Genomic DNA, 20,403 nt, shown 5'->3' with positions numbered 1-20,403 from the left:
GTCAGTAATCAAACAAGCACATCCATTAATATGTATCTGTTGCAAACAAAATACAAGGAAGATGTAAAGGTAAAAAATTTATTTCAGAATTTAGTCCAATTTTCAGCTGGAAGTTGGAACCACCATTCCCTGTAATTATTTCTCCCTTCGTAAAAGGTTTGGAAAGTTTTAAAATAATTGTTAAACTATTTTTTAAACTCTGTAGAAACTTCCCTCTAAGAAATAAGTGTTGCTGAGTGGGTGGTCTGTGAATAGTGTCAGAGAAGGTTGACAGGAGACTTACCTCTTTGCTGATCATGTTTTTGCCCATCCTGTCATTAGTCCATGTGTTCTGGCAGCTGTCTCTGGAGCCAGGAAGGAAATTTTTCTCTTCACCAAATTTGGTTACTGCTTCAAATCTTCTGCAGCATTGGAAGCTGCCTGTAGCTGGAGGCGTGATGTTGGTCGTACTGATAACCATGATAGTGTCAGCCTTCCTGCCACGCTCAGTCAGTGCATCTCTGCTCAGAGGCAACTGCTGGCACTGTGGTCAACGAAGAGCCTTCCCTTGGATCTTGTTGGCGGTGGCTGTTGGGCATTTTCCCTTCCTTGGCAGCAGAGACTATGATCTGTTCTCCAGGATCTGCCTGGAGTTTCTGATCATGAATCTCCTGGGGCTTCCTGTGACATTTGCAGTGCTCTGCTTTTTTTTCTCATGGGTATTACACTATGGTCAGATACCTGAAGGTTCTTCCATGGCCGGTGCCGGGGGCTGTTAGCGAGGGCAAGGAGTCCATGCTGAGGGGACTGCTTAACTCATGACAGCATCAGTGGTATGGGGATGCCTGTGGCTGACTCTGTGGCTGTGGTGGGCTATTCCAGTCCTGTTCCTTTGGCTGTGAATTGGTCACCAAAACACTTGGGCAGTTGCCCGAATTCGATGTGCAACTGGTAAAGGAGCTGCTGGTGGAAGAAACAGAAAAACTGGGTGGCTGCTTCTTGGCTGACTTTGTTCAAAGGATTCATGGTGCAGCTGTATGATTGCTGGGCCTTGGTCAGGAGAGGCACCACGCTCTGCCATTGGCAAATAACAGCTCAGTGGTACGCGGCGGCCACAGCCTGGTCACACTATGCTGCTTTCTCTGTCAGAGTTATGTTCTCGGTTTCTCAGTGTGTTTCAAAGTCAGATTTCTGTTTTAAAGCACCGTGCCATGTGCATTTTTATATGTATCTGCAGACACACACATATATGTATACATACATATTTATATATATCTAAAAAAACCCCTAAAATAACTTATTTATTTACAGACTACCTGGGATACACCCAATGAGAGAACAAGAAATTGGGTTCTCCAGCAAAAAATGGAAGGAGCTGAGGTGAATGAATCAACCTACCCCACACTGACTGGAGGAGGAGATTTCTCTGCTGCTACTGAAATTCTGGAAGTTGTCAGACAAAAGCTGCAAAACACCTCTCCGAAGCTGAAGCAGTTGGCTCAGAAAGCTGCTAGCAGGTTAGGCCAGGCTTCAGCTCCTTGGTTTTGTTAATAGCAACCAGCAAGCTAGGTTTTTAGTCTTTAATCTGGGTTTAAAATCATTGGGTTTAAATCATAAATCACAGACTGTGGGTCTAATTGATTTTGGGGTTCTTCTAGTTTTGAGGGCCATTACTTGAGATATGCTGATATACCCCAGCATGGTACCAGGTTCCTGGGAGGTTTGAGTCTGTTTTGCTGTGATGGTGACTTAAAATTAAGCATTTATGCTGAAACATGTGGGCAAAACAATGGATGACATCTTCAAAATGCCCTGAGATTTTGCTCACATGGATTTACCAGGTTTTTGGGAGCCAGAGCCACATTTCTAAAAGTGCTTCACATAAAACATCCTTTTCTCAAAATCTCGGCCAGCTGTTCTATGCAAATTCTTTCTAAATGGAGCCAGTTTAATTTAGAGTCACTGAGCAGTCATGAAAACTTTGCTGTGTCTCCAGTAACTCTGCTGAAGTGATTTACTCAAGTCCCAGTGTGTATGGACCAATGGAAGGTCCCATCAGCGCGGTTCAGAGTGTCAGACTGTACCTGGTGCTGAAACCATCTCTCTCATTTCAGATTGCAGTTTGAAGCAGCAGATGATCAAGCCTTCATCGCAGTACAGAATGCTATTGAAGAAGTTATTTTGGAGTTGCAAAAACTGCCTGGATTGTCCTATCTGGAAGAGGTGAGTGTGTGATGTTGTAGCTTTTTGGGGAGAGTTTGGATGATGAGATGTAAGTGGAAACCAGCAAGGTTCAGTCTGTACTTCTCCAGGTCTGTACTTTACGGAGGAAAGTCCTGCTTTGGAGTTGAAGGAGTATAAAACTCCCTTTCCTTTTATTTTTTCAACTTTAATTACCTTAAAAGAGAATTTTCAACTTTCACATTAACACTTTTCCAGTTTAATTATAAATTTTTGGATCTCATGGCTTTTTCTTTAAGAAAGATCTTTTCCTTTCAGCAGCTTTTCTGTAGCTGAGGAAACTTCGCTCAGTACTTCATGATATTAAAATCAGCATTTTGTATTTATGATATTGTGTTGATAAAACACATTTATTTAAATTGCCTTGTTTAGGAAAGTAACTGTAAAGGAAAGGCAGCTGAAAATTAAGTCATATGCACCCGAGTAAAAAATTAAATGAGGTCATCTGTTACAAAGAATTCAGCAAGGTATGATTTTAACTGAGCTTGGCCAAGTCCTTACTTGCATTTTAGGCAAGTGTTTTCAATGTGACTTGAGAATCTCTTTGAGGCTTTTCTTTTCCTCTGAGTTAAATAAATCTATACATGGTAGAAAAGCTTTACAGATCATTATAGCTAGTACAATTGAGCTTGTGTGAAAGTGTTCTGCTGTGATGCACAGGATAAGCATTGAAGATGAAGTCACATTAATCTATAGTTCCCATGTGCACTCCTGTTTTCTTTATATAAGTTATTACAAAGTTATTGTCACAATCCACAGAAGATTTTCCCTGGAAACCAACTATTTTCAAGGTGGCAACTTTGATCTAATATGGGTTGTATTTGCTTTTCTTTCTTCCTTCCAGCTGAAGCTAGTGCTACCACCAGGAGCTCCGTCCAGCTCACTGACAGAGAGGCTGCTGAGACAAAATGCTGAGCTGACCGGCTTTGTCAGCAGACTGAGTGAAGAAAAGAACAATTTGAGGAATGCTGTTGTGAAACTGGAGGAAGAACTGAGAAGATATCACCACAGAAAACCTTCTGGAGACTACGTATGTCCTTAGTGCTGGTGATGCAGTGATGTGTATCTAGGCATAAAGCGTCATTCTTTGCCCTAGTCACCTCGGTGGGAGCGATCGAGCCGTCTGTCTGGCTTGGCTTTCCCCTGCAGAGCAGACGGGTGTGAGTTATTCTTGTCCTGCAGTCAGTATGTCTCGACTGACTCTGTTTCCTGTAAACCTTGTGATTTTTTTTTCCCAGCCTCCTTTTGTAAACTACTCTTTTCCTTTAAATTCCATGTGCTGCTCTCTTTGATTGATAATCTCCTGGCTGATTGATGAGTAGCAAGTAGATCAGATACCTTCAAGGTCATGAAACTACTATGATCCAGTGGTGGGGATTTTTTCTTTGTTTTGATTTTTTTGAGAAGCTGTGTTTTTCTAGGGCATTGGTGAGGCTTCTCAGCTCACTGCTGCTGAGGGGTTAGAATTCAAGGGTGGCCTCAAATCCATTTGTTGGGTAGTTTCCTCTCAGTAATTTTATGAGCTCTCCATCAAACCAGTGACTAAAATGGCACACCTCAGGCTTTTCCATGCTCTGTGATATAAATTCAGTTTCTTTCCTCTCTAGTCTTCTAGACGCCCATTGGATATTGGAGTTAATATTGATACTGTCGTTGTCTCTGAGAAGGAGATGTGGAACAGAGAAAAGTTGTCGCTGCAGAAATCTTTGAAGCAAGCTGAGTTGGAGGTCTCCAAGCTGAGAGCAGAGCTCAGGAGTGAAGCTTTCCTTCGAGAACTGGGATCAGATTCTGAAAATGCTCTTTTAAGGGTAGGAAGACTGTGTTGCCTGTCTTCAGATACACAACTTAGTTTTTCTCCTCAAGAATGATATACAAGCATCTGTGCTGTCCTGCTGTATTTCTTGCCACTCAGGTGATCCTCAGGTTACGAGGCTGCATTGCACTCACGTGAGCAGTAGTGCAGTCTGCATCATGATAGCAAGAAATCACAAAAATGCTGTGGAATAATGATGTCAGGAGTCTTACAACAGGAATCCTTCTTGGCACTTACTGACTTCTTTATTTTTCTTCTTCTTATTGTAGAGAATTTATGGCAAATACCTACGAGCAGAGAGCTTTCGGAAAGCTCTCATATATCAAAAGAAATACTTGCTGCTGCTGTTAGGTGGATTCCAGGAGTGTGAAGAAGCCACACTGGCCCTCATTGCACGAATGGGGGGACAGCCCTCCTACACAGACCTTGAAGTCATCATGCATCACTCAAAGGGCTTTACGAGATTTCGCTCTGCCGTCAGAGTGTCCATCGCGATTTCAAGGTAAACTGGGGGAAGTTGGATCCATCAGATAGGAGTGTGCAGTTTAATATACACTGTTCTAGCTCTCTCCTGGAACCCACAGCTTCTCATGTTTCATCCTGTTTAAATTACACATTTCTGGTCCTTGTGAAAACCACAGATACTACGCAGGGTGGTGACAAGGTGAGCAAAGCATACGTAAAATCTGTAGGAGGAATAAGCAGCCTGATGGTAGCTGAAGATGGGTCTGTATTTGATAATCAAGCAAAGAGGGAGTCTATTGGATAAAGTCACAATATTAAGAAAACAATTACTACCAGCTCTAGGGCATGCACTTATTTACAAAGGCATTTTCTGCAGCTTAATTGCCTTTAAATTCTTGCATGTAAGTATAGTACAGATTTAGGAGCGAATTGTATCCATCTGGGTAGTTCTTTGAATCCACAAGTCTTTAGGTCTCAGCCTGAGGATGAATAGGAGTAGATGAAGAAGACCAAGGGAAGATTTTTACTGCGTAGCACTATCATGTTGCTAGCAAAACTTCTTCACAAAGGTTTGAACCCCCAAGCACTTCTGCTTTCTATTGATCTGAGCCATGTGTGTAGTACAAAATCAAGGAACTATTCATATCCCAGTTGTAAGTGAGTCTCTTCCTCATAGCACTCTGCAGCTACACATTTGGGGATGCGACAGGGCAAAAAGTGTATTTATTAAAATTTTAAGATGCTGGTGCCCTGTTGCATGGGTGCTTGAGCCATTTGGTGCCTGCTTGGACTCATGCCACACATCTGGAATCATGGGAGTTGCAGAGGTGAAGCTGAAAAGAGATTTGGGCTAAAGATATCTCTTAGGGATGTGTATAAGGATGTTTTCTACTTGTCCTTCACGTTTTAGACCCCCATCTATTACTTTTGTTTGATGTTCAAGAAATTCTTAAGCCTTGTAGAATACAAGCAGCAGGTTACTTGTGGCAGACTCTCTCGTTTATACTGAACTATTTCTTTTTTTAATTTGAAATGCAGAATGAAGTTCCTGGTCCGTCGCTGGCACAGAGTTACAGGTTCTGGGATACTGAGTATCAGTAGGGATGTCTTTAGCCAGAACACAGGTAAGGACTGAAAAGGATATTCGCAGGTCACACAGCTGCTTAGTGGAGATGGGCTTTAATTTATTTGCATTTTCTTCATGTGGAAAAAATGGAGTGCTGTTCCCCCTTCCTTTTGCTATAATTCCTTGGATTGACCCATTTCTCAGGTTTCTGGGAGTTTCTGTGCCTGGCACAGACACTGGTCTATTAGCTTTCTCTCCATGTGGTCCGTCATGGCTGGGATTTAACAACATGAGGCAACTTTCCCCATGGATTGTGTCTGTAAAATCAATTTTAGCTGCATCATTGGGTGTCTCTTAGGAGGTCTGCAGCCCCAGCTCTGAGGGAGGGTGCTGAGGGCATGGATGGGCAGAGCAATTGGAGCACAGTGGTGACAGAGCCTATTGACAGCACTCCCGTGCCTTTTCCTCAGAACAAAAGCCTGTCATTCTTTTGTTGGGAGATCTGGTGTTCTGTTTGCTTTTTGGTTGGAGCCTGCAGAGAGTTGGAAGCTTTTGTATTAATTCCTGGCTGGCTGAGTCTGCACTAAGCCCTGTCCTGCTCAGTCTGTGAGAGTTTTCTCATTCACTCCTGCAAGGCCAGGATTTTGCCTCTGGCTCTCTCTGGAGCAGTCCTAAAGTGGGCTACATTTGTTCAACACCAGTTTTGTGATACACAGACAGAGGGCTTGGATTTGAGAGGCCCAGTAAAGGGCAAAAGGTGGTACTTTTTTAGTTCTCAAGACATTGCTTTTTCTATTCCTAGGTAACGAGTTACGGTCTGATTCATTCTCTGGCGGCATGGATCTTTATGGAGAACAAAGGCATTCCTATAGATCCAGGTCAGACATGGGATCTCCTATAAACCTTCAACATAAGTACGTTTTATTTTAGATTGTTAGCCTCTGTCAGGACACTGTTTAACTAAATGAATGCTTCAGTGCTTATTGCTCAGGTTTGTTGTCTTTAATGCCGTAAGATCTTTACTTGTGTAAGGATAGATAGCAAATTACACCTGACTTTCAGCATGTGTTCCCTCATGCAGCAACAGATCAGGTGCAGCAGAAGAAAGAGGCACCTGGGGAAGGTGGTTTCTCTGAGGGAGGTGGCATGATGGACATGTGGTCAGCGAGGTGTCCCCACTTACAGCATTTTCTGTTTGCTGATACTTCTGTTTGGTTTGAGATTTTGGTTTTCACAGCCCCCCGTGGTGTTGTGCCCCCAGGTTCCACGGTACGCATGATTTGAACCCCGTCTCCTTCGCCTGTTCTCAGCTGCAGAACTATGATCCCGAAAGAGCTTTGACCGATTACATCCATCGGCTGGAGGCACTACAGCGGCGGCTTGGCAGCGTGCAGTCAGGTGGGGCGCAGGCACTCCTCCCCATGGCTCCTGGGTAGCACCCTGGGCTGTAGCAAAAAGCTCAGTAAAAAGGAAACTGTTTAATTCTTTGAAGGCAGACATACAAGGGGCTTTAATGAGAGATACGAGTTTATCAGTAGCACTTTGCCTTTCCCTGATCTGTACTGAATGTGCAGGAAGGATCCCACTGGCACCTTACTGACATTTTAAGCTAGATGGGGAAAATTGTACCCAAAAGATTGAGGAGTGGGAGTACAAAGGGAATTTCTTCTCCTCCCACTTTGATTACAGAAGTTCCAGCCCTTTTCTCCCATAGATGATGGCCACTTTTGGGCTGTAAAAGGAAGACGAGAACAGTGTCAGACCAATGAGATGTAATTTATCAAACCTGATCTTTGCAGTTACTGTGTTAAACTTTTACTTCAGCGTAAAACCCGTAAATTGATGAAGTTTCATTCTTAAAAGGCTTCCCCTGGAACAACTTTCACACCTACTCATCCGAGTAATATGTCATGGGTGAATCCTCATCTGCTTGTCCCAGGTATTCCTGATGACAGTCTTTCTCTTTCAGGTTCGACTTCATACACACAGCTGCATGCTGGTATGAGAAGATAATGTGTTTCCAACACCGCTGTCGATGGCAATGATGTAAGGATGGCCTTCTGCAGTCTCTGCTCTTTCTCTGCTGTTGTATAACATGTAGATCGTGGGACCAACATGAACACAGCTGGGCGATCGCATATGGTTCCATCCCAGCACATCCTGACTGGGATTTATGTACATAAAGAGACCGATCCCAACCCCAACCAATGCCCTGCCATTAAATTACATGTATATTTGTGGAATGCTAATTTAAATGATTAACTTATGACGTGTGTATTTATCAAAAGGGTGCAAAGATGAAACTTGTGTATTCATGAATTCGAACTACATCCAGCGCCGTTTACTTGCACTTTTTCTGGCAAGGCTACTGAAGTTACACAACTCTCGTAATATTTGCTACTGGCAGCGCAGACAGAATATCCCTTGTAGAGACCTATTTTTGTAATGGTAGAAGTTTTGAATTTTATGGGTATTTTGTCAAAGCTCTGAAATAAAGATGACTTCATGCTTTTAGCTGCGTTTGGGAACTGCTCCCTTATTCATGCCACACTCCTCCTGCTTCCCCTGCAGCAGCTTTGCATTCTACAGATCCCAAACCACTGCTACGGGTGAGGAGAGAGGACAGGTCCAAGCTGGGTTTCTGAAGACCCTGGCTGCATCTTCTGGGGTGGCTGGGAAGCTGTACTGCTCCCTCAGTTGCTGAGACCAATTTAAACCTGGTGTATGTTATATCTAAGTTTGAGAACAGGCAGGGCCAGGGTAAAGCCCTTGCTACAGTGAGTACTGGTGAAGGGAGGGGCTCTTCTCCTGCCGTCATACTTGCAAGAAAGTTTATTAAACAAATTTCCTATCAAAGCTTTTCAGCCTTGAGGGAGTTGAGCACAGAAAACTTCCACAAGAGGTTTGTTTATAAATTTAATTCAAAGCTCCTGTAAGCCAGAGCTTGTCACCATTTCTCAGCACCACTCTTAAACACCATTGAAGTCCTGCAGGAGTCAGTACAAACAGGGACAACGTTGAGCTATTTCACTTCATTTGAGACCATTTTACACACAAACACGTTATTTACAGAATTAATGTTGTTTGCAGCATGTTGTTAATTCCACACTTACAGCAAACTTTCAGACATCACCGCTTCCAGAAATTCTTAGGAAGTGATTTGTTGCTTTCTGAACCTAAGCCTTCTGGAGCTGCTTCGAGTTAGACACGGAAGGCGTTTATTCTCAGAAAAGCCTTTGCAGTGACTGCTGTAGGCTGCCTGCTCCTCTGCTGTACAGTTCCATTCCGGTTAAGTACGTGGGCGCTTCCGAGAAGCGGCCAAGGCCGGAGCTCGTTCGCTCAGAACAGGGCGCCAAGCACCCAAAGTAGGGCAGTAGCACACACGCTGCCCCTCCCTGCCTCCTCCCTGCACCCGGTACAGCGGGAAGTCACGCAGGCATCGCTCTGGGGACCAGGGAAAAGTGATCTTCAGTTATTTTTCAGAAGCAGAGTTCCGTTTATAGAAATTGCTCATTTCTTCATCTTAAAGAGTGTTACACCGATAGAAAAAAAAAATAACCCACTTTTTCTTTTAAAAATGTAATGAGGAATTCATAGAACAAGGAATTATAGACATCAGCATTAACTGGTGGGGGGAAAACAAACAAAATGGATTCAAAGACCTTGCAGGTGGTAGATTATTGTTGCCTTCCTCTTAACAGGAGATGCAACAGGTTCCACTTGCCACTCATTTTGTCACAATTTTATTTAAAAGTCTGTTAGTTTACACAATTTAAATAAGTAGGGTTTTAGCCACAGAACTTACAGTGACCTCCTTTTATAGCTGATAATGGGGTTGTTAGGGGTGTGTATCATTGTAGTGTAATTTATGGTTGGGAAATAGTCATTGACGAGGTCGAACTCATACAGACGAAGCAAAGTGGACCAAATAGTCTTAATCTGAACATAAGCAAAGTTCTCTCCAATGCAGCGATGACGACCTAGAAGGAAAGGCATAAAACACAGTCAGAAGAGCTCGTAAGTCCCTTAAAGCTAGGCTGATGTCAAACCAAGTGCTGCAGGTGGTGACTGCTTCTTTCAGAAGGAGTAGCTCTGATGCTGCGCACACACCATTACGTAACTCCATCAAAGTCCTGTTTTATAAACTGTCCCTGCATAGAACAGACTGAGAACTGTGAGAATGTGCTGTTCTGTCCTCACCAGCTGCGCCGATTTCTGTCTCACCAAAGCAGCGTTCACCTCACCGAGCAAAGACACCCAAAGGAACCCTGGTGTGGTGATAGTGGCGCTCTGTGTTGGGGGTTACAGCTCTGTGCTGATCTCTGCTCTCCCTTGCCTTGAAAAGACCCAACTCTCACACCACACGTGCTAACCTGAAGATCTGGGTCAATTCCTACTCCAGTCGATACACAGCTACTCCTAATGCAAAACCAGCGACTTCATTGTTTTAAAAGCACCTTCACAGTAAGAAAACTTTCAGGCAGCAACAGAAAGAAAAAAGACACTATGGCACAGGAGGTGCTGTACGAGCTGAACAGTGTGAGCCACTCCAGTGCGCCACCAGGCAGGCAGGCGCTGGGCTTTATCACTCACCAGCGCCAAATGGGACGTACGCAAATTTCTCTCCAGCTGCTGGGTTATCTCGGAGATACCGGTCAGGCTTGAAGTCTAGAGCGTCCTTCCAGCAGTCCCTGAGCCTGTGGTTAACGGTGGGAGATACGCAGACCTGATGGCCGGGGGGGATGTTATATCCAGCAACAGTCTACAAGAGAAGAGACAAGACCCCCCCACACACATCACAGAATTTGTGTTACTCAAAAGTGCTCTATTGTAAGGGTTGAATTTCAAGAGATTTTGGTTAAACTCATTTAAAAAATAATGCAGCCCAATACTTTATTGTGTTACTTGTACAGGACACAACATTCAAGTAGTTGATGGAACTTTTCAGCTGCTGTAAGGCAGCTGACAGTTCTACAGGAAGTTGGGGGGAAAGGGGTGTAAATAAACTAACTTAAAAGTTATTGAAAGCTTTTGTCATGGGAGGGATATTCACTTTGACTGCTTTGACTCCATATCTTATTTTTACAAAGACCCAAGTTTCCAATTCACTAGGTTGTACTGCATTAAATGCATGCCAGTTTTTGCCAAGGAAGCTCTTAACCACCCCAGCAAATACAAATGCCTTTAAATGGTAGCACCAAACTAAGCTATGTGAGAGTGACAGCTACAAAGGACAGTTTTGCTGACTAAGACAGCAGGTACCCACTTGCTGTGTCCCCTCAGAGCCTTCCCTTCTCCACCCTGAACAATCTCTGTTCCCCCAGTCTCTCCTCATGGGAGAAGTCCCCTTACCACCTTTGTGGCCCTCTGCTTGCTTCAGTTCATCAACATCTCAATGGCTGGGGGCAGAGGGTCCAAAACACACACATCATTCCCAGTTAAGATAATAACTACCAAGCTCAAGGTTTATTAATTGCCTTCCCCAACCCACACAGGCTGTGTTGCCACTGGTACAGCCCAGGCTGCCCTCAGCTTTCATCCCTGCCAGCAAACAGCGCTCACTCCTGTTTTTCCTGCTGACACCTCCCACCCAGCCTTTCCCAGGCCCGGTCTACTGACGGGAAGTTAGCTCCAAGCAGCGTGCTCACCTGTGGGGTTCTGGCCATTCTCATCATGGTCATTATTGGAGGTCTAAGCCTTAAAGTTTCTTTTAGACAGCGATCCAGCAAACTGAGATCTTTGAGCTGAAAACAGAGAGAAACTGGTAAATGAAAATGCCACCAAGTTTATTCGACACAAACAAAAAGCTGTTTCAGAACATCTTGAAGCAATTAATTAAAAAAATAAGGAGTAAGCAGCGGATATTTACATTACTTCATTAGCTTCCCTAAATTTTTTTTTCCATTTTATTCCATTAAGAAGAAAAAATCTCTGGTCAGTGCAATTAAATATGACTAGCTTCTTCCTAATCTGTCTCACGAGTGTTCTTCTGATGCTTAAAGAACAAGGTCGCATTGCACCCTTTCCTTCAGTGGGAATGTGAGGATCCTCCTCCTCGACAGAACTATAATTTCTTAAATAGAACTTGTAGGAACTATAATCAACACTGATTAAAAAGCAGCATCGAGCTGAAAATTTACTTGAAGAGATGTTGGAGATGATAAATTGGCAAAAAGTGTTGCCAAGTGACCTGTTATGATTATGATCAATTGTGCCCGATTATGATTTTAGCATGAAGAACATGACAACATTTCACATTTGTGGTTTGGTTTTGCTTTTGGGTTTTCTTAAGCATCTAAAATTATAAAAATATCTGGGAGGAGCATACAAACCTGGTCATAAGTTAATGGTGGCAAGTCATCCCCACAAACTGCTTTCTGTTCTGCATAGCACTGGTCCTGTATGGCTTTGTCTCTGGCTATGAAGAAGCCGAGCCAGGCACTGGTGGTGGAGGATGTGTGCTGCCCTGCCAGCAGCAACCCGATAAGCATCCCGGCAATTTCATCATCAGTCAGCGGACGGCCGTCCCTAGGGTGGAGGGTGTTACATTAGAACTTCCTTGCAAGCAGGTTACACTAGTAGTTAAAAACTCTTCTGAGGTACTTCTTTCTCCTCCTTCGCTTTTGCTGCCTATTCTACATGGAGCAGGTAAAGGGAGAGCAGAGGGAGAGAGACTCTCTGGGACCCTTAAAGCAAAATCATTACCAAACGGCCAGCAGAGAGAAAGGAAGCAACCTCGTGATGACTGGCAAGTCTCAGGACTCTAAATAAGCATTTACAAGTTTTTAAGGTCTTTTTTAATAATACAGCTGAGACCGACTGCTAGCAACAAACCCAACTCAGAACATGAAAGAGCATTTCTTACTTTTTGGTAGACAGTTTTAACTGAAGAGCTCAAAGGTAAAAGCGAAGCATCTATACACAACAAGTCCTCAAACCCTTGGCTTACTTGTATGAAGCATCAAGTAGAGTTTGGAGCATGTCGTCCTCCTTCTCCTCAGACTGCCGACGTTTCTGGATAACCTTGTAGAAAATATTCTTGATCTCTCTGTGCGCTCGATCTCGACGCCTGCAACGCAAAGCACTTCTGTTGGGAGCTTCATACACAGCAACACACAAAATGCTTATGAGGATTTACTGAGACACAGGGAATAGCTTACAAAGTAGAAAAAGGGGGGGAAAACCCACATTGAAGGCATTTAGACAAAATACTGAAGTTGGTTCATCTGTTATTTCTGGTACCTGAAGCTAGGCAGAGGGAGCCATCCCGGCAGAAGCCAGGCAGCGTGAGTGAAACCCCCATCCAAATCGGCGTAGAGCTGAGCCACCTTCTCGTTCAGCAAGCTTCTTATCTCCTTCCCATGTAAGCAATGACTTGCTGTCAAAATGATAAGTTCTGAAAGGGCCTCAAACAGGTCTGAGGAAAGATTGGAAAAGAGTTACAGAAGATGCTGTCAGGTGAGATGTTACCCTTTACAGGTTATCCTTTATTTTAATTTCACAGAAAAGGAAAATAAGGAACTGGACATAGATTAGTGATTTTAATTAGAGTTTTAGATTGCTTTACTAGAATGAAGCATCTAATTTTAAATCTCTGTGTGTCCATCAGGTCTGTCAAACAACTTTTTAATTACATTGCCAATTTCAGCAATGTTTTTCTAGGGTATTTTTTCTAGAAGTTTTTCTAGGAGAGCTAGCAATCCTTCCAAAGTCAGCCACACAGCACAAGCTCAGTCCTTACTAGGGAGTCATAAAAAAACTTCACCTTGACATCCAAGTCCCTGGGAGGAATTAGCTTTGCAGCTCAATGAATTAGTTTTAAAGAATAATATTTCTATATTTAAGATGACAATATATCATTTTATCTTAAACTATATAATAATACATAAATTGATGGAAGGATTCTACCCAAATCACTAACCTAACCCTATCAGCCTGAAGGATGCAGTTCTTCAGAGAAGATCCCTGAGCTCAGACCTCTGAGGCGGGCCCTGGGAAGCCAGAGCAGTATCTTGTCCTGAGGTCTAAGAGGTGGTTACACTGACTCACTCAGCCCACACAGGATGAGAGCGACTCAGCCAGGCAACAGAAATGCTCTCTCTGAGCTGACTAAGAAAGCGAAAGTAAAACAGTCCTGTGCTTCTGTCAGTGACTTTCAGAGAAACTTAAGTCCCCAGTGGCCTTAAATTTGATTAAACAAAATCTGCATTCTGCACACTCCTTCTGATGCTCCTTCCATACAGTCTGACCCGTGCTGTTTCTCCTTCCTCTAAAGCTGCAGCACAGCAGGTACAGAAGCATACTGCATTGGCCTTCATTCCTTCTCAGGCAGCCTGACAAAAACTACCTCTGATCTTGCTTACTTTTTTGTCCACTCTCTCCCCAGGCTTTGAAATACTCCTTTGTTTCTTCTTCAATCACAGATACGTGCTGTTTGAACTGGGCAATATTTAGCCCGGTTTTGAGCATCTTCTTTTGCTCCAAAAATATCTAGAGCAACCAAGACAGAAAAAGCAATCAGTACAAGGTTCAACATGCTACTGTAATTGAGACTTATAATCATTTCTACTATAAATACAGAAGTAAAAAGGAAATATGATTAGGATTGAAGGGTACAACAGATACTCAAATTAAATAGATAATATTCCATTTTTCACCTGCCTTGTTTTTGGAGCAAGGGCTTACTAACATCCAAGTACCACACCAGATCAAGGGAGCTGCCATTCTCTCTCTTACAGTACCAAAACAGGAAATAATTTTAGTAAGTCTGTTAAAGTTTATCCCTGACGATACAAGAAGCATTCAAGACTGAAATACAGAACACACCTGAGATAGGTAATCACAAACATCATTAGACCTGTCCTTGCAAAGTCTGGATTCAGTCAGTGTTCCTAGTTACATGACTTCCTTGCATTCTCTTGGAGCATCTGTCATCTCTCATGCAGTAATACCTTACCTCTGACTAGAGGTGCACCTTTCTTTCACAAGGCCCTCTGTTCCCTGCCCAGGAAGCAACCTACTTCCTAGGAAAATGGTGAGCTTCATGTCCTTCTCACCTCTTTTTCTTACTCATAGCTAACAAACCTGCTGGTAAAAAGCCTGTTATTGGATGAGAGCTACTGAATGGACTGACAGGACATCTACTAGAGAACTATTCAATGAATTTTAAGCTGTAACTATGAGTTAGAGCATCTGCCCTACAGATCTGCAGTGTATCATGAGCAACACTCCAAAAACTGTCTTGCCACCAAGGGCTCTGCACACGCCACAGTTATTCACAGACCAGAAGGCACAAGCCTAAAGGTGACTTCCTAGAAACGTCTGTTTTCAGAATGCAGTGGGAACTCCAGCAGTCCCTCAGAGGGTACAAACCCCAGAGCAGAGACAAGCGCATTGTCCCTTCCAACATGTTAGTCCAGCTTGATGGAGACAAGAATGGCACACAGGGGCAAACACATCCTCTCCCATTTCAGCTCAGTGCAAAACTATCTGCAAGAGCCATGGAGGGAGGAGACAGAGAGTGAATATGAGTTGATACACATACCACACATATTAACAATTACCAGAATTACTGATAAGGAAGTAATTTCATCCTTTAAAGTCTAAAGGGTGGTTCTTCAAAACATATGACATCAACAGTAGTACACCAATGAAAGTTTGAATGGCTGGCTGAAAGCCTTTCCAGCAGATGCTAGAGATGTCATCTATCCAGACTTCTGTAAGGCCTTTGACATGGTCCCCTGCAATACCTTTATCTCCAAACTGGAGAGCTATGGATTTGATGGGCGGACTCTTCAATGGATAAGAAATTCATTGGATGGGCGCATCCAGAGGGTACTGGTCAATGGCTCAACGTCCAGATGGAGATCGATGGTAACTGTTTTGCCTCAGGGTCTGTACTGGGACCAGTACTGTTAAATACTGTCAGCAATGACAGTGATATCAACTGCACCCTTAGCAAGTCTGCAGATGAGACCAAGCTGAGTGGTGCAGTTAACCTGCCTGAGGGAACGGGATGCCATCCAGAGGGACCTGGACAAGCTCAAGAAGTGGGTCCATGCAAACCTCATGAGGCTCAACAAGGCCAAGTGCAAGGTCCTGCATCTGAATCAGGACAACCCCTCGTATCAATACAGGCTGGGGGTTAAGGGATTGAGAGTAGCCCTGCAGAGAAGGACTTGGGGTACTAGTGGAAGAAAAGCTGGACGACATGCACTGGCAGCCCTGAAAGCCAGCCATGTCCTGGGTGGAACAGAAAGCCAGCATGATGAGCAGGTTGAAGAGGTGATTCTTCCCCTCTACTCTGCTCTGATGCCTACTGCATCCAGCAAGACAGAGAGAGAGCTGTTGGAGTGGGTCCAGAGGGCGACAAGATGATCAGAGGGCTGGAGGGACTCTCCTATGAAAGCCAGCTGACAAACTTGGGCTTGTTCAGCCTGGAGAAGAGAAGGCTCCAGGGAGACCTTAGAGCAGCCTTCCAGTACCTGAAGGTACCTACAGGAAAGCTGGGCAGGGCCTGTTTACAAGGATGAATAGTGATAAGACAAGGAGTAATGGCTTTAACCCAAAAGAGGGTAGATTTAGCCTCAATGTAAAGGGAGAAATTTTTTATGATGAGAGTGGTGAAACACTGGAACAGGTTGCCCAGAGAGGTGACAGATGCCCCATTCCTGGTAGTAAGGTCAGGTTGGACAGGAGTCTGAGCACCCTGATTTAGTTGAAGATCTTCCTGCTTACTGCAAGGGGTTTAACTAGTCCTCCTTTAAAGGTCTCTTCTGAGACAAACTACTCTAGGATTCTATGTCTGAAATGAGATCACAGTGGCAGTGCTCACAAGGAAACAGCTCACCTCTAGCAGGATGTGTTCTGGCCAGGACCGGACACGCTACCTCCCTAACTGCACACACGGGAACACACAACTAGAGATAATCAGTGTGTGTCAACAGCCAAGTCCCTGCGTCTCCTAGGCTCTGGAAAAAAGTAGCCTAGGTGATTTTCCAAGGAACCTGGATCCACAAGAGATAAAAAGGAAGAAGTCCTTCTAGCATCAAGGGTACAAATGAAGTAGACTTATCCGCAGATACCCAAGGCTTAATGAGTAATAGGAGAAGATTAATCTCTAAAATAAAGCAGAACCCAGACACACTCTAGGGAAAAACCTAGGCTAAGTCTAGAAAAAGAGCTTATTTCAGGGGAAACCCCCACAAAACAGTATATCATGGACCAATGACTGTCCTTGAATATGTGCCTGAAGAACACAGGTGTAGAAATGCCCACTTCCAAGGAGCTTAGAGAAAGTTCTATAAAACTCCTCAAGGATGAGATCAGATCCCGTTGAAGAACCAGCTCTTGAGTGAATCCATCTGTAAACTGTAGAGTATAGAAGTAGAAGTCAAGACAATTTGAAACAAGTGGATGAACTTTCACGGAATTCAGAGACAAACCATCACCTTTCAGTTTCAAGCAGAGCCCCCTCAAAAGTCAGAATCTAAAGAACAAGCACAACACAGTGGAAGTCTGGCCATCTTAGCAGTCTATGTCTGCTTCACAGACACCTTTCTGAAACTAGTATGTGTTGGAGAAGAATGTGAAAGATGTATTACAGAGAATCGGGTACCCTCTACTCTCTAGCAGCTCCAAAAGGGATTCCTGACTCCACCTCTGACTTTTTGAGGACGACCTCTGACTGTCAGAACCAGTACCAACAAGCCTGTTAGAACAGCCCCAGTTGTAGAAGAGGTCTCCTAAGACAGGAGAAACAATCTCTCTGTTATCCAGGCTGCAGTCCTGCTGGTTTCATTCACAAAGGGATGGGAGGAGCTGCACAAATCCATCAAGTACAAAAAAAGACCAACAAAATGATCCTCCTTGCAAACCTTCTGACACTGTCTACCCACAATTTAACACTTCCTGGCAATGCAGGAAACAGCTAAGTTCTCCTTTGCAAGTTGTTGGCAGTCAGTTGTGTATGAGATCCAAAAGACTGGGGTAAGAACAACACTTATACTTTGTGGATTGCTGCAAAATGTTAGTGGAGGAGACTAGTGATTACTCCCCCACAGCCACATAATTAAGAGGGCAACAATCACTCTGGGTACCTTGGGGAACAACTAAGAGGCATGGTAAGAAGTCTTGATGGCTGCAGAAACTGTCACCAGTTAAACAACGGGCATTGATACAAATAAAATGAAGCCAAAACTGAGAATCCAAAAAGAAAGCGTATCCCAAAGCTGTTCCTGCCACCAGACCACTATAGTACAACAGGCTGTTGGGTTCATCATATGCTGAATACAAGGTCCCAGTGAAGCCCACGTTTGGCCACAGAAAAGCTGGCTTCTGCAGTGTAAGAGTCTGTCATGCCAGACAACACCACAACCAAGAGAACAGCAAGTGCTTATCTCAGATACCAAACCACATGACACTGCCCTTCCAGACCCATGCAGGCTGCATTCTGCAAAAACACAGATGGACTTTTGTCTGAGAAAGACAAACCTTGAGAGGCAAATTGTTAAAATAATACTCCTCTATGTATATTAATGCAAAATTAGCACTCTCAAAGCTCTCTCAGAAGACAGACCTAAAGTTGCTTGCAAGGGAAATGTAAACTGCAGTCAGTGACACGCTGTAATGGAAGCAAGAAGAGACAGACTCACTAGTTTTTCCTCTGTGGTGGGATTAGATGATTCCAAGAACAAAATCAGCATCCGAAATGACAAAGAGCTGGGTGGTAAATACAGCCTAAAACCTAAACCTGTTCAGTCTTCATTATCCAACTGAGGCAATTTATCAACTGCAATATGCCAGAACGGCTTCTGAACGCACAACCTCATCATACAGAGCCTGCTCAGGGCTGCCTGCTCAGAATTTAAATCACACTACTGTTCTACTCATCTGGTATTTAAAACACATACCGCATTAGGGACATCATAGGCAACCCCCTTGCCAAAAACCGGTGTAGTTAACCGAGAGTACACGTCCTCTGCATTCAGATCTTCATTTTTACTATTGAAGAGTAGAGCAGCAGCATCACTACCCAGTAAGTATGTGAATGTCTTGCCAACCATAGTGAAACTGAACACAGGTCCATACTAAGAGAGAAAAAAAAAAACAAACCAACTTTTATTTTAAATAAGAACAAATCAAATGATTACATCAGTATCTTTTTATGTAGAGGCTTCCACAACAACTCATTTACTCTCCTAAGGGAGTGTCTAGAAATTTAATAAAGATATGAGTATTTTAAGCCACATGTAAATTCTGTTCACTATATAGTTACCAGTGATACCTAATGTCGTAACAAACACACATCATCTTGCACATTTTAAAACCACTTAGATTAAAATATGTAACTAAAAGATCAATCACAATACAAAAACTAGCAGGGAGATTACAGCAAGTACAGCCTCCAGTGATCTACAAAAACTGTCTCAAATCAAATTCTAAATTTGGAGTTATGCATAGGGAATTAAAAGCAAATAAGATTTTAAAGAGTTTAAAGGTCATCTCCACCAGACCCTCACATGCTGTATTTGCCTTTCCCCAAGAGAACCAAGCTAAGAGTTAAACTTACGTTTTAGACAACATGAAACAAATCACTAAATCTTATTTCACTGGAATTAAGGCTCTACTGCCTTAGTCCATTTTTGGGAGACTGTTACAGTGTGTGTACACAAAAAGGCCCAAGAGGGCCTTAGAAAATTCATTAATGTGCCTATAAACAACACACATCAAGAGATCTGAAGAAACCAGAGCCTACCCTGCACACTCAACTCCATTTTAGAGGTGGTAAATGAGAACGAACTGATTTCAAACAGGCTCCACACAGGGAACTTCACAGACACACAAAAGTACTTTAACGTGTGCTCGGTCAGCCCTGGGAGGAAACGTACCTTGTCGTAGGCATTTTCCAGAAATTCAATGGGGCTTTTTCCAAACGCGACGGCATGCCCCAGGAAAGGGATGCTCGACGAAATGTAAGGTGGGTACTTCTGAGGAATAAAGAGAAAAACAAATAATGGAACTTTCTTCAGAGAGTAATAAAATCACGCCCTTTCACACAGAAACTAAAGGGGGGGGGGGGGGCTTTAGCTTTGTTTAAACTATTTTGGGAACAGGCCAACAATCTGGGCAATCTTCGATAGCGCCGGGCTGAGCCGCACTTCAAAGCGACGGCGGTTAAAAGAAACCTGCCAGGATGGCGATCCCTGCTACCCTGGCTCCCAAGGCACGGCAAAGCGGCGCGGCAGCTGGCAAGGCGGCGTTCGGGAGCGCAGGTGGCTTATGAGGCGGTCCCCTGAGCGCACCAGCCTCCGCGCAGCGGGGAGCCCGCTTGGAAACGGCTCTGACGAAGCAGCACCGAGCACGGCACTTTCCGCCACAAGCCCTCAGCGCCAGCCTTCCTGAGGCACCGGCCAGGTGGGCGAAGGGGCAAAGCCGTTAGAAGCTGTCGCGGGGAAGGCTGCAGGGGTGGCTCCTCCCTCGCCGGGACTTTACCGCCCAGTGCTTCGCGCTCCCCAGGGGCTGCTCCCCCGCCAGAAGGGAGGCTGCCCAGCTGCTCACCCCGCCACTCCCCTCCGCTCCCCTCCCTTCCCCTCTCCCCCACGCTCGCCTCACAGTGATCGCCCCTCGCCGGGAGGGCGGCGGAGACCTCCGGCTCCACAGCCCCGGCTCCACGGCCCCGCCTCAGGCGGCCTGCGGCGCCGCCCGTCCCCCCAGCACTTACCTTCTCGTCGGACCCGACGTGGCGCCGGTAACCCAGCTGGAGCAGGTAGCCGAGGCTCAGCGCGAAGGCGGAGGCGGCCAGCACCAGTGAGAGGGGGTTGCCAACAGCCACCCGCTC

At 44.4% G+C, this 20,403-nt stretch overlaps 2 protein-coding genes across 2 annotated transcripts in view; one reads left to right on the top strand and one right to left on the bottom strand.

Annotated features, from left to right (window-relative positions):
* AKAP9 (A-kinase anchoring protein 9) overlaps positions 1-8,072 on the top strand; it is a 109,111-nt gene extending 101,039 nt beyond the window's left edge. The window contains exons 43-51 of the mRNA XM_084260680.1: positions 1,291-1,496; positions 2,094-2,202; positions 3,065-3,250; positions 3,828-4,028; positions 4,303-4,535; positions 5,537-5,622; positions 6,367-6,478; positions 6,826-6,962; positions 7,534-8,072. Coding sequence (XP_084116806.1) covers positions 1,291-1,496; positions 2,094-2,202; positions 3,065-3,250; positions 3,828-4,028; positions 4,303-4,535; positions 5,537-5,622; positions 6,367-6,478; positions 6,826-6,962; positions 7,534-7,577 — 1,314 coding nt within the window. The 3' untranslated portion in view covers positions 7,578-8,072. The remainder of the gene's footprint in view (positions 1-1,290; positions 1,497-2,093; positions 2,203-3,064; positions 3,251-3,827; positions 4,029-4,302; positions 4,536-5,536; positions 5,623-6,366; positions 6,479-6,825; positions 6,963-7,533) is intronic.
* A 395-nt stretch (positions 8,073-8,467) lies between these two features.
* CYP51A1 (cytochrome P450 family 51 subfamily A member 1) lies at positions 8,468-20,403 on the bottom strand. The gene is made up of 10 exons (XM_084279903.1): positions 20,287-20,403; positions 19,454-19,552; positions 18,476-18,652; positions 13,928-14,054; positions 12,807-12,981; positions 12,514-12,633; positions 11,897-12,092; positions 11,213-11,308; positions 10,158-10,326; positions 8,468-9,544 (listed from the first exon to the last, which is right to left on the bottom strand). Exons 3-10 carry the CDS (start codon positions 18,626-18,628, stop codon positions 9,366-9,368), a joined length of 1,215 nt encoding a protein of 404 aa, XP_084136029.1. The 5' UTR covers positions 18,629-18,652; positions 19,454-19,552; positions 20,287-20,403; the 3' UTR covers positions 8,468-9,365.

The sequence above is a fragment of the Gallinula chloropus genome, assembly GCF_964237585.1.
Source record: "Gallinula chloropus genome assembly, chromosome: 2".
NCBI lineage: Eukaryota > Metazoa > Chordata > Aves > Gruiformes > Rallidae > Gallinula > Gallinula chloropus.
Note: the sequence above shows the minus strand (reverse complement) of the source record. Positions and strands in the feature narration are given on the sequence as shown.